The sequence below is a fragment of the Miscanthus floridulus genome, chromosome 12, assembly GCF_019320115.1.
Source record: "Miscanthus floridulus cultivar M001 chromosome 12, ASM1932011v1, whole genome shotgun sequence".
Classification (NCBI taxonomy): domain Eukaryota; kingdom Viridiplantae; phylum Streptophyta; class Magnoliopsida; order Poales; family Poaceae; genus Miscanthus; species Miscanthus floridulus.
Genome location: NC_089591.1, coordinates 83,680,598 through 83,694,655, shown reverse-complemented (window position 1 = coordinate 83,694,655; position 14,058 = coordinate 83,680,598). Strand labels below are relative to the sequence as shown.

At 42.4% G+C, this 14,058-nt stretch overlaps 1 protein-coding gene across 1 annotated transcript; it reads left to right on the top strand.

The window, feature by feature from the left end:
• The first annotated feature begins 555 nt into the window (after positions 1-555).
• On the top strand, positions 556-3,867 carry LOC136496535 (uncharacterized). Its single transcript, XM_066492235.1, has 5 exons — positions 556-849; positions 3,113-3,201; positions 3,300-3,354; positions 3,546-3,630; positions 3,720-3,867. The coding sequence occupies exons 1-4, from the start codon at positions 666-668 to the stop codon at positions 3,563-3,565; spliced, it is 348 nt and encodes a 115-aa protein (XP_066348332.1). The 5' UTR covers positions 556-665; the 3' UTR covers positions 3,566-3,630; positions 3,720-3,867.
• Positions 3,868-14,058: the final 10,191 nt, after the last annotated feature.

The window sequence follows — 14,058 nt, the reverse complement described above, 5'->3', positions numbered from 1 at the left end:
CATCCATCTTCCAAGACCAACTTTCAGTTTCAGGACCACCCCACCAGAGCTCAGCTCACTCCACATCGCATCCGGGATCACATGGTTGTCTGTCAACTACCATAGAGTTAATTTCACGGTTGAGGCCCTGTTTAGTTCCAAAAACTTTTTCAAAAAATGCTATAGTAGCTATCACATCGAATCTTATGATACGTGCATGGAGCATTAAATGTAGATGAAAAAAAACTAATTGCACAGTTTAATTGAAAATCGCAAGCCATGATTGAATACTAATTGCCAAATAAAACAAATAGTTTCAAGTTGGAAAAAGTAGGCAACTCTGTCAACTGCACAAGCAGAGGCTAGCGCTAGCAGTGAGATAACAAATGGAGCCAAAATTGACAGCAAACATGGAGACGAGTCGGTCAACGGAAATAAACGGTCTGTTCGTGGGCTGGTTTAAACTGACTGATTCTAATTTATTATAAGAAAAAAAGAACTGTTGGGTGACTGATTTGACCGGTCTAAACCCAGAAGCGAACAGGCTGAAAGGGCACAGCGTACTACACCAAAACAAGAGCGGACAGACACATATTGGTAAAAATGTAAAAACCCCACCCACCGCAGCAACGGCGGGCCCTCGCCTCCCTGTCCCCGAGTCCCAGGAGGGGGTACCGGCGGCGAGGATGAGCGGCGGCGGAGCCAGAGGGAAGGGGGCTATGGTGGCGGCGGCGCCCGTCCCGGCCGGGTCCAGGAAGCTGGTGCAGGGCCTCAAGGAGATCGTGAACCTTACGGAGGCGGAGATCTACGCTGCACCGCGCGAGTGCGGCATGGACGCCGACGAGGCGGTCAGCCGCCTCGTCTCCCAAGGTCCGGGCACGGCTTGCGCTGTCCTCTGCCCACTCCCCACTCCCACGATTCCGTGCCTGTTTTGCTGTTCGTTTTAGGGCGCGTTGCTAGGGTTTGCACGGGTCTTATATCAGCGGGCTCTCGTCCATCTGGGCGATTCGTCGACGTGAAGGTTGTAGTCTGAGCGCCCGGCCCGATTAGTGGGAATCGGATGCACCTGTATTGTTTCGTTTCCCCCTTTGGGGCCCTCGAGTTCATACTCGGTTTAGTTATCTTTGAGTCCGTATTATCAGATAGTAGTCTTAGATGTTGAAGTCTTTGTGGTATTAGATGTAGGAGCTGTGAGTGGTGTTACAAATGTCCACTATTCATTTAGGGTTTCTAGATTTCCTGCAAATGCTATTAGTGGTAAGGATTAGCGACTAAGGAGTTTCCTATTTTGGAATCTCACGCAACTGCGCAGGTAGATTATCTTTTCTCTCTACTATCCGGCGGTTGGTTCCTCTGTCTGTGTTGTGGTGCCAGCCAATCATTTCAATAACATTCAGACTTCTTTGTAGTTGTCGCTTCTGGGAGGATTTGCTTTTCTCTAATGGGATGTGACGATAGCGTGGACAATGTCTGGACACTGGAAGGTTGGGAGAAAGTACACAAGCGTGCTGAATTAGACTGGACCTCTTAGTGTTTCAATGCAGGAGGCAAACTGAAATTGGTTAAGTGGATAGATTTGTGTTTTGTACTAGTTATAGGAGTAGGACTTAGGAACCAGATTTGGAGAGCATGGTTGCGGTAGGCTTAGATAGTTTGTTGGGAAAGAAAACCCGTGGTACTTTTAGCTACCGGGTTTGGAAAGAGGGGAGCGTTTAGACTGGGATATGATGTTTGAACTCTTGCTCTTTTATATTCGGTCTCCTGTCCGCTAGTCATAAAATTCTGAGGAAGGTGTTTATGTACTGGATTCACCCATGATAGGATTTATTGAACATGTACATCAGATCACAGGTTGTCTTGTCCTTTTTCTTAGTTTAATCTTTTTGTGTATAAGAACAACTTTTGCTGGCTTTGCTTACAACAACAACAAAACTTTTAAGTCCCAAACAAGTTGGGATAGGCTAGAGTTAAAACCCATTAGAAGCAATCAAGGTTCAGGCACGCGAATAGATGTTTTCCAAGCACTCCTATCTAAGGCGAAGTCTTTGGATATATTTCATCCTTTCAAGTCTCCTTTTATTGCCTCTACTCAGTCAACTTCGGTCTTCCTCTGCCTCTCTTCACGTAACTATCCTGGCTTAGGATTCTACTACGCACCGGTGCCTTTAGAGGTCTTCGTTAGACATGTCCAAACCATCTCAACCGGTGTTGGACAAGCTTTTCTTCAATGGATGCTACCCCTAATCTCTTACGTATATCATCGTTCCGAACTCGATCCCTTCTTGTATGACCGCAAATCCAACGCAACATACGCATTTCCGCGATACTTATCTATTAAGCCTCGGGTCCAATGGTTCTCGAATAAAGAAGACTCCCCGACTGACCCCTTCAGAATCGCCCGGGAGCTCGGGGGCTATGTCCATCGGGCACGCTTGCACGCACCCTCTGGCAAAGAGACCCGCCCGAACCTGACTCGACCGCAGCTTCCGCCTAGGGCTCGGGGCTTCCCGAGCCTTGGACTCCGGATCTACGGCAACTCTGGACCCGGGCCTTGGATCCTGCCCGGCTAACGATGCTAGTCAAGGTCCGGGCACAAAAAAAGACAAGCCGCATGCTATCGATGCTCAGGGGCTCCCTAGGCGTACCCTGTAGGTCCCGTTTTCTGAATCTCTACTACTCCATTGCTTCATAGTTGCAGTACAGATGTCCACATAATTTTTCTTGGTGTGTATATACAAGAAATGATTCTTTTTGTCGGAGTAACAAATAGTATTTGTACAGTACTGGTGCCCTTCCCTTATATAAAAAAACACAACAAATTAGTACTCCTGAGTCCTGACGTGAATAATGAACTCTCGCGCGGATGCATGTGTGCATGAACCGACCAGTGAGCTCGGATGGTCCGGTGAACAGTAGATTTTGGCTGGTTTTGGGTAATAAAATAGTATTCTGTGAGAGAGAATAAGCTGAAACAAGCCAGGACTATACCAGCCGAACAATTTTTTCATTACAATATGCACAACGGGCAAAGGATTGCATGATTGGTAAACCCATACGAGAAGGGTAAGTTGTCATTAAGTCTTTTTCTCTACTTGAAAGTCTTTTCTGGGTTACAAAATTTACAAAAATTTAGTGCAGGGGCCATTCTTGTACCTTATCAACAAACAAAGTTGTCCCTCCGGCACGTGTGAAGGAGCCCACTGCTACCACCTCAAGACAAGGGTGTGTTAGCTTATTGTAATCTCATACTATAATTGTTTTTTAGAGAAAATTTATATGCAAACCTTGTAGGGGCTGCTCATTTTTCTCACCAAACAAAGCGGTCGCCCCCACACAGCTCAAGGTGCCCTTCAGTGAAACAACACATAAACAAAGGTGTGTTAACTTATCATAATCGCATACTATATTTGTGTTATCATAATCTTATACTGTATTTCTCAAAATTTACAAAAGGTGTATTAACTTATCATAATCTCATACTATATTTGTCTTCTCAGACTCTCATGCTATATTTGTCTTATCATAATCTCATACTATATTAAATTTGAGAAATGTAAAACCTGCAGGGCCTCTTCTACATCATTGAAACATATCCCCCCCAACACATATGAAGCACAAGAAGCCATTGGTAGAAGGAACACGACAACAAGGGTGTGTTAACTTATAATAGTTTCATCATCTAATACTATATTTTTTTTGTCTTTTCTGCATCTAATGGAGAAAAATGCAAAAACCTGCAGGGCCAAATGCACTACCTCATTGGTGTCAACAAACAAGTTTGTACCACACGTGCACAAGTTGTGTGAAATACATCTGTTTTTTTTTTTTTTGGCATCACCCAAACTGCAAATATTAGCTTAATGACTGATATGATGAACCTTCAGGACAGTGCAGTGTTGGTGGTGGCTTTTGCTTGGATTATTAGGCCCTTGCGCTCGCTGTGTTGCAGACGTACATAGAGGCATGGAGCGCATGAACGCGGTCCTGAACTCTGCTACAAACCTTTGGATGAACTCTGCCACAAACCTTTCGATGGGTCGGCATTGCCGTTGGGTAATTCCATGGCATGCCGATCTCGAGGCAGGGCGTGGGGGTGATGGCATCCTCGGGGTCGGGGGCTGCTGCGGCAGTAGCGATGACAACGGCGGTGGCCCTGGCTGGCACCATGAGCCGTCTTGGGGGCGGGGGCCGTCTGGGTCAAAGGGCAATCCCGAGCGGCAGGGTGGTCTGGCGAGTCACGACCAGGGGTAGGGCACATCGACATCGAGCGAAGCCGCGAAGAGGAGGACGACACAGGGGACAGCAGGAGGTAACCAAGGCGAAGAGATCGATTTCTTCCTGCCGCAAAGGGCCCATATTGGCAGGCGCTGGTTCTGGCTGATCATGCATGTCGTTGAGCAAAGGCCAGTTGGCACCGCTCTTTGGCATTTTCAACACATTATTCATGCGAAGGCGCTCTCATCTAAAGGTCAGGGTAATCAAGGATTACCCACCTCTTTATCTTTGTGCTAATATATAATATGAAGGAGCAAACAACCACGGGGGAAGGGGAAGGAAGCTGCGGCATGGTGAGATATGATATATATGAGTATATGACACGGACCCGTCCAGCCTCGCGCACGAAGAGCGCATAATACGGCATTCAATCTGCCGATCGAGATGTGGGAGTATGATCGACACGCACGCGTGCACTAGCTACACACCGACCGAAAGGCAGAGAAAATTAAGGCACACGCACTACACGGGTCTTGGAAAGGAGAAATCTGTGTTTTAACATGAGATGCACGGATGATCCCGAAGGCCCAGCCGACGGTGACCCCGGCAGGTGTGGACCCGAGGCGGTCAGGTATCTGCCAACAAAAAAAAACTGAAGGATCCAGGATTCGTCAGCCGTGCAGGCAGTCACGTTGTGTGCTTATTAGCATATTTTTTATGTTATATGCTGGTAGTACTAGTATATGTTATTAAACCAACACATACATGACAACTCTATTGCATATGTTATTCCAAAAAAATTGTCTCATCGTTTGTGTTCTTGAGAATAACTTGTGTGCTTCTAGAAGAGGTGATCGAGTAGTTCATATATGTGCCCTTCTCAGACATCTTATGATGACGTCTCGTAGATCCATGTTCCTTTGGTCCTACTACACTCAGAAACTATGGAGCGAGCTAGCGGATCGGAGGTCATTTCAGGTTTCAATCATGAAATTAACTAGAGCCATCAGGATTTGAAGGCAAGAGGTCATTTTAACCAAATACCGCTAGCTGCTTAAGGAAAACAGCTTATGTTTACTTGTCAAGTGTTTTTTTTTTGAACTTTTGTCAAGTGTTTATTAACAAAGAGCCAAATGAATTCTGTATAACAAGTACACGACCGTGTGAAAGGCCGTCATCAGATATATAGTGATCAGAGGAAAAGCTAGCAGAGTTTATATCAAAAAAAAAACTGAACAGGCACGCAAATGCTAACAAGCATCGGGCAGAGTTTTACCCTTGGACGCTATAGTCCATCATCCTTTAAGCGACCTCTAATTAAACAATTACAATTGCATACTTTGAATAAATAAATAAGCATGTGTGAACTAGGTGATTATGTCACGAAGGTGCTACTACCAATTCCCTTAACATAGAAAAAAAATGTTCTAGTCACGAAAAAGTGTTCTTCAACAAATAGAGCTTTTTGTATATATTCATGTGGGGTCTTGCTTTGAAAGATTTATTATAATGTTACGATTGGAATTTAATTTAGATGTTTGGTTTGGGAATGATAGGTTTTAAAATTTTAAAAATAACTCATAAAGCACCGATGTCAGCAAATTTAGCTTATCTGCAGGGATCGGATATGTAAACAATCTAGTACTATAGTGAGGAAAATGCACGAGGCCTAATGTGTGTTTTTTTGTGTGAACAGGCCCAATGTGATTTTTGAGCCGAACAAGAACAAAAAGTAGAGTGTGGAGCCGTGGATGAGTGAATTGGTCGGTACGTCGGTGGCGACCGGTCAAATATCCGTGCTGCCTACTACAAGTAAACGGGCCTTTTGATTAGTCAATCTTTACTCTTACTTGTTTGTGGGTTCATCGTTTGTTCTTGTAACGGATACTCTAGTAGAGGGCCCTGATAAAGATGCTTAAGGAAAACAGCTTATGTTTACTTGTCAAGTGTTTTTTTTGAACTTTTGTCAAGTGTTTATTAACAAAGAGCCAAATGAATTCTGTATAACAAGTACACGACCGTGTGAAAGGCCGTCATCAGATATATAGTGATCAGAGGAAAAGCTAGCAGAGTTTATATAAAAAAAAACTGAACAGGCACGCATATGCTAACAAGCATTGTGCAGAGTTTTACCCTTGGACGCTATAGTCCATCATCCTTTAAGCGACCTCTAATTAAACAATTACAATTGCATACTTTGAATAAATAAATAAGCATGTGTGAACTAGGTGATTATGTCACGAAGGTGCTACTACCAATTCCCTTAACATAGAAAAAAATGTTCTAGTCACGAAAAAATGTTCTTCAACAAATAGAGCTTTTTGTATATATTCATAGAAAAAAAAATGTTCTAGTCACGAAAAAGTGTTCTTCAACAAATAAAGCTTTTTGTATATATTCATGTGGGGTCTTGCTTTAAAAGATTTATTATAATGTTACGATTGGAATTTAATTTAGATGTTTGGTTTGGGAATGATAGGTTTTAAAATTTTAAAAATAACTCATAAAGCACCGATGTCAGCAAATTTGGCTTATCTGCAGGGATCGGATATGTAAACAATCTAGTACTGTAGTGAGGAAAATGCACGCGGCCTAATGTGTGTTTTTTTTGTGTGAACAGGCCCAATGTGATTTTTGAGCCGAACAAGAACAAAAAGTAGAGTGTGGAGCCGTGGATGAGTGAATTGGTCGGTACGTCGGTGGCGACCGGTCAAATATCCGTGCTGCCTACTACAAGTAAACGGGCCTTTGCTCTCACGTCGGTATAAATGAACGAATACATAGTACAATAAACCAAGATACAAGGCAGCTAGGCCCAAATGAAAAAGGGAAAATACATCATATATAAATGTCTCCACAAATTGATCGAGTTGGAGTTGTCTTGCAAAAGGATAAGTTTTATACATTTATGTTGATGGATCACAATTACGATACTCTACGATGTGTTTCATGGCAACGAAGAGAAATAAGGATCAATTCCCAACGATCAACCTTTGATGATCTACACCCTGTCTTCATGCTCTCACACTAGTGTTTGAGTAGTGATCAATCCATGCTAGTACGGGCAAGAGGCATTCGCAGGCAGCGCCACTTCGGCACCCATTGGTTACTTCTTCATTTTATTTTTTAAAAATAATAGTCGCTCTAAATTTTTAAATTCGCTCTACGGTGGATAATAGATGGTATTCTGCGTCGAACAAAAGAAACCTCGCTCATTTAAGGTTTTAGACGGATAAGTTTTGTACATTTAGGTTGATGGACCAATTTTTCAGTACTCTACGACGTGTTTCATGGCAACGAAGAAAGCTGAGACCTATCGATAAATTCCCAACGATCAACCTATGATGACCTACACCGTGTCTTCATGCTCATGCATGTTGACGGTCCTTAACTCCAACTTTTAACCACCAACACTCGAATAAAAACCACTCAAATGAACACCAAAATTAGTGACAGGGATTATAACTAATGAATTTCACGAGTTTTGGTGATTTACCATTTGCAGGAGGGCATTTGTGGAAATACACATAAAGGCTAAAGAACAAAGGAGAAATATCATTGTACTCAAGCATGAAGGAAAGAGGCCCAATCATCAGACAAATCAGGGCCCAAACATGAGGAGAATAAGGCCAAAACCCAACACAAACTGTCTCAACTTTGCGCAAAACCCACAAAGGCGCGGCCTAGGCCTAGTAGGTGACCCACCAGAGCAAGGCGGTCATGAGGCGACGTTACCAGGGTGCGGCCCGCACCCCCAGCTCCACTGCCCCCAGCGCGCCTGCACGTGGGCCCTCTTATTAATGCCCCAAGGCGGTTGCATGCGGTATCCCCTGAATATTCCCTCTGGAACCGCCTATGGAGCACTATATAAGAAGCCTCCCCCTCCATTCAACACAACGACACACCAAGGATCAAGAGCACCACATTTTAGCACCATTCCAAGGGCTTAGGCCCTAGATAGCTAGTAGACTTGGTTAAGGAGAGATGTGATGGAGAGCACGGGGGAGCGTCGGGCTTGTCGGTGTCTCTTCGAACTTGTATCTCGACGAACACTAGTGCCTCAACAGAGCTTTCCGCTAAGTGAGTGTTCGTGGTTCTTATGGTTATAAGTCTTTTGATTAGTCAATCTTTACTCTTACTTGTTTGTGGGTTCATCGTTTGTTCTTGTAACGGATACTCTAGTAGAGGGCCCTGATAAAGATGCTTAAGGAAAACAGCTTATGTTTACTTGTCAAGTGTTTTTTTTTGAACTTTTGTCAAGTGTTTATTAACAAAGAGCCAAATGAATTCTGTATAACAAGTACACGACCGTGTGAAAGGCCGTCATCAGATATATAGTGATCAGAGGAAAAGCTAGCAGAGTTTATATAAAAAAAAACTGAACAGGCACGCATATGCTAACAAGCATTGTGCAGAGTTTTACCCTTGGACGCTATAGTCCATCATCCTTTAAGCGACCTCTAATTAAACAATTACAATTGCATACTTTGAATAAATAAATAAGCATGTGTGAACTAGGTGATTATGTCACGAAGGTGCTACTACCAATTCCCTTAACATAGAAAAAAAATGTTCTAGTCACGAAAAAGTGTTCTTCAACAAATAGAGCTTTTTGTATATATTCATAGAAAAAAAATGTTCTAGTCACGAAAAAGTGTTCTTCAACAAATAAAGCTTTTTGTATATATTCATGTGGGGTCTTGCTTTGAAAGATTTATTATAATGTTACGATTGGAATTTAATTTAGATGTTTGGTTTGGGAATGATAGGTTTTAAAATTTTAAAAATAACTCATAAAGCACCGATGTCAGCAAATTTGGCTTATCTGCAGGGATCGGATATGTAAACAATCTAGTACTGTAGTGAGGAAAATGCACGCGGCCTAATGTGTGTTTTTTTTTGTGTGAACAGGCCCAATGTGATTTTTGAGCCGAACAAGAACAAAAAGTAGAGTGTGGAGCCGTGGATGAGTGAATTGGTCGGTACGTCGGTGGCGACCGGTCAAATATCTGTGCTGCCTACTACAAGTAAACGGGCCTTTGCTCTCACGTTGGTATAAATGAACGAATACATAGTACAATAAACCAAGATACAAGGCAGCTAGGCCCAAATGAAAAAGGGAAAATACATCATATATAAATGTCTCCACAAATTGATCCAGTTGGAGTTGTCTTGCAAAAGGATAAGTTTTATACATTTATGTTGATGGACCACAATTACGATACTCTACGATGTGTTTCATGGCAACGAAGAGAGATAAGGATCAATTCCCAACGATCAACCTTTGATGATCTACACCCTGTCTTCATGCTCTCACACTAGTGTTTGAGTAGTGATCAATCCATGCTAGTACGGGCAAGAGGCATTCGCAGGCAGCGCCACTTCGGCACCCATTGGTTACTTCTTCATTTTATTTTTTAAAAATAATAGTCGCTCTAAATTTTTAAATTCGCTCTACGGTGGATAATAGATGGTATTCTGCGTCGAACAAAAGAAACCTCGCTCGTTTAAGGTTCCAGACGGATAAGTTTTGTACATTTAGGTTGATGGACCAATTTTTCAGTACTCTACGACGTGTTTCATGGCAACGAAGAAAGCTGAGACCTATCGATAAATTCCCAACGATCAACCTATGATGACCTACACCGTGTCTTCATGCTCATGCATGTTGACGGTCCTTAACTCCAACTTTTAACCACCAACACTCGAATAAAAACCACTCAAATGAACACCAAAATTAGTGACAGGGATTATAACTAATGAATTTCACGAGTTTTGGTGATTTACCATTTGCAGGAGGGCATTTGTGGAAATACACATAAAGGCTAAAGAACAAAGGAGAAATATCATTGTACTCAAGCATGAAGGAAAGAGGCCCAATCATCAGGCAAATCAGGGCCCAAACATGAGGAGAATAAGGCCAAAACCCAACACAAACTGTCTCAACTTTGCGTAAAACCCACAAAGGCGCGGCCTAGGCCTAGTAGGTGACCCACCAGAGCAAGGCGGTCATGAGGCGACGTTACCAGGGTGCGGCCCGCACCCCTAGCTCCACTGCCGCCAGCGCGCCTGCACGTGGGCCCTCTTATTAATGCCCCAAGGCGGTTGCATGCGGTATCCCCTGAATATTCCCTCTGGAACCGCCTATGGAGCACTATATAAGAAGCCTCCCCCTCCATTCAACACAACGACACACCAAGGATCAAGAGCACCACATTTTAGCACCATTCCAAGGGCTTAGGCCCTAGATAGCTAGTAGACTTGGTTAAGGAGAGATGTGATGGAGAGCACGGGGGAGCGTCGGGCTTGTCGGTGTCTCTTCGAACTTGTATCTCGACGAACACTAGTGCCTCAACAGAGCTTTCCGCTAAGTGAGTGTTCGTGGTTCTTATGGTTATAAGTCTTTTGATTAGTCAATCTTTACTCTTACTTGTTTGTGGGTTCATCGTTTGTTCTTGTAACGGATACTCTAGTAGAGGGCCCTGATAAAGATGCTTAAGGAAAACAGCTTATGTTTACTTGTCAAGTGTTTTTTTTTGAACTTTTGTCAAGTGTTTATTAACAAAGAGCCAAATGAATTCTGTATAACAAGTACACGACCGTGTGAAAGGCCGTCATCAGATATATAGTGATCAGAGGAAAAGCTAGCAGAGTTTATATAAAAAAAAACTGAACAGGCACGCATATGCTAACAAGCATTGTGCAGAGTTTTACCCTTGGACGCTATAGTCCATCATCCTTTAAGCGACCTCTAATTAAACAATTACAATTGCATACTTTGAATAAATAAATAAGCATGTGTGAACTAGGTGATTATGTCACGAAGGTGCTACTACCAATTCCCTTAACATAGAAAAAAAATGTTCTAGTCACGAAAAAGTGTTCTTCAACAAATAGAGCTTTTTGTATATATTCATAGAAAAAAAATGTTCTAGTCACGAAAAAGTGTTCTTCAACAAATAAAGCTTTTTGTATATATTCATGTGGGGTCTTGCTTTGAAAGATTTATTATAATGTTACGATTGGAATTTAATTTAGATGTTTGGTTTGGGAATGATAGGTTTTAAAATTTTAAAAATAACTCATAAAGCACCGATGTCAGCAAATTTGGCTTATCTGCAGGGATCGGATATGTAAACAATCTAGTACTGTAGTGAGGAAAATGCACACGGCCTAATGTGTGTTTTTTTTTGTGTGAACAGGCCCAATGTGATTTTTGAGCCGAACAAGAACAAAAAGTAGAGTGTGGAGCCGTGGATGAGTGAATTGGTCGGTACGTCGGTGGCGACCGGTCAAATATCCGTGCTGCCTACTACAAGTAAACGGGCCTTTGCTCTCACGTCGGTATAAATGAACGAATACATAGTACAATAAACCAAGATACAAGGCAGCTAGGCCCAAATGAAAAAGGGAAAATACATCATATATAAATGTCTCCACAAATTGATCGAGTTGGAGTTGTCTTGCAAAAGGATAAGTTTTATACATTTATGTTGATGGACCACAATTACGATACTCTACGATGTGTTTCATGGCAACGAAGAGAGATAAGGATCAATTCCCAACGATCAACCTTTGATGATCTACACCCTGTCTTCATGCTCTCACACTAGTGTTTGAGTAGTGATCAATCCATGCTAGTACGGGCAAGAGGCATTCGCAGGCAGCGCCACTTCGGCACCCATTGGTTACTTCTTCATTTTATTTTTTAAAAATAATAGTCGCTCTAAATTTTTAAATTCGCTCTACGGTGGATAATAGATGGTATTCTGCGTCGAACAAAAGAAACCTCGCTCGTTTAAGGTTCCAGACGGATAAGTTTTGTACATTTAGGTTGATGGACCAATTTTTCAGTACTCTACGACGTGTTTCATGGCAACGAAGAAAGCTGAGACCTATCGATAAATTCCCAACGATCAACCTATGATGACCTACACCGTGTCTTCATGCTCATGCATGTTGACGGTCCTTAACTCCAACTTTTAACCACCAACACTCGAATAAAAACCACTCAAATGAACACCAAAATTAGTGACAGGGATTATAACTAATGAATTTCACGAGTTTTGGTGATTTACCATTTGCAGGAGGGCATTTGTGGAAATACACATAAAGGCTAAAGAACAAAGGAGAAATATCATTGTACTCAAGCATGAAGGAAAGAGGCCCAATCATCAGGCAAATCAGGGCCCAAACATGAGGAGAATAAGGCCAAAACCCAACACAAACTGTCTCAACTTTGCGTAAAACCCACAAAGGCGCGGCCTAGGCCTAGTAGGTGACCCACCAGAGCAAGGCGGTCATGAGGCGACGTTACCAGGGTGCGGCCCGCACCCCCAGCTCCACTGCCCCCAGCGCGCCTGCACGTGGGCCCTCTTATTAATGCCCCAAGGCGGTTGCATGCGGTATCCCTTGAATATTCCCTCTGGAACCGCCTATGGAGCACTATATAAGAAGCCTCCCCCTCCATTCAACACAACGACACACCAAGGATCAAGAGCACCACATTTTAGCACCATTCCAAGGGCCTAGGCCCTAGATAGCTAGTAGACTTGGTTAAGGAGAGATGTGATGGAGAGCACGGGGGAGCGTCGGGCTTGTCGGTGTCTCTTCGAACTTGTATCTCGACGAACACTAGTGCCTCAACAGAGCTTTCCGCTAAGTGAGTGTTCGTGGTTCTTATGGTTATAAGTCTTTTGATTAGTCAATCTTTACTCTTACTTGTTTGTGGGTTCATCGTTTGTTCTTGTAACGGATACTCTAGTAGAGGGCCCTGATAAAGATGCTTAAGGAAAACAGCTTATGTTTACTTGTCAAGTGTTTTTTTTGAACTTTTGTCAAGTGTTTATTAACAAAGAGCCAAATGAATTCTGTATAACAAGTACACGACCGTGTGAAAGGCCGTCATCAGATATATAGTGATCAGAGGAAAAGCTAGCAGAGTTTATATAAAAAAAAACTGAACAGGCACGCATATGCTAACAAGCATTGTGCAGAGTTTTACCCTTGGACGCTATAGTCCATCATCCTTTAAGCGACCTCTAATTAAACAATTACAATTGCATACTTTGAATAAATAAATAAGCATGTGTGAACTAGGTGATTATGTCACGAAGGTGCTACTACCAATTCCCTTAACATAGAAAAAAATGTTCTAGTCACGAAAAAATGTTCTTCAACAAATAGAGCTTTTTGTATATATTCATAGAAAAAAAAATGTTCTAGTCACGAAAAAGTGTTCTTCAACAAATAAAGCTTTTTGTATATATTCATGTGGGGTCTTGCTTTGAAAGATTTATTATAATGTTACGATTGGAATTTAATTTAGATGTTTGGTTTGGGAATGATAGGTTTTAAAATTTTAAAAATAACTCATAAAGCACCGATGTCAGCAAATTTGGCTTATCTGCAGGGATCGGATATGTAAACAATCTAGTACTGTAGTGAGGAAAATGCACGCGGCCTAATGTGTGTTTTTTTTTGTGTGAACAGGCCCAATGTGATTTTTGAGCCGAACAAGAACAAAAAGTAGAGTGTGGAGCCGTGGATGAGTGAATTGGTCGGTACGTCGGTGGCGACCGGTCAAATATCCGTGCTGCCTACTACAAGTAAACGGGCCTTTGCTCTCACGTCGGTATAAATGAACGAATACATAGTACAATAAACCAAGATACAAGGCAGCTAGGCCCAAATGAAAAAGGGAAAATACATCATATATAAATGTCTCCACAAATTGATCGAGTTGGAGTTGTCTTGCAAAAGGATAAGTTTTATACATTTATGTTGATGGACCACAATTACGATACTCTACGATGTGTTTCATGGCAACGAAGAGAGATAAGGATCAATTCCCAACGATCAACC

Bases quoted from the DNA above. Each gene is read 5' to 3' on its own strand.
- LOC136496535 (XM_066492235.1), top strand. From the start codon at position 666: ATGAGCGGCGGCGGAGCCAGAGGGAAGGGGGCTATGGTGGCGGCGGCG. The intron at 850-3,112 runs GTCCGGGCACGG...ACAAAAATTTAG, and splicing joins CAGCCGCCTCGTCTCCCAAG to TGCAGGGGCCATTCTTGTAC. The intron at 3,355-3,545 runs GTGTGTTAACTT...TAAAACCTGCAG, and splicing joins GAAACAACACATAAACAAAG to GGCCTCTTCTACATCATTGA.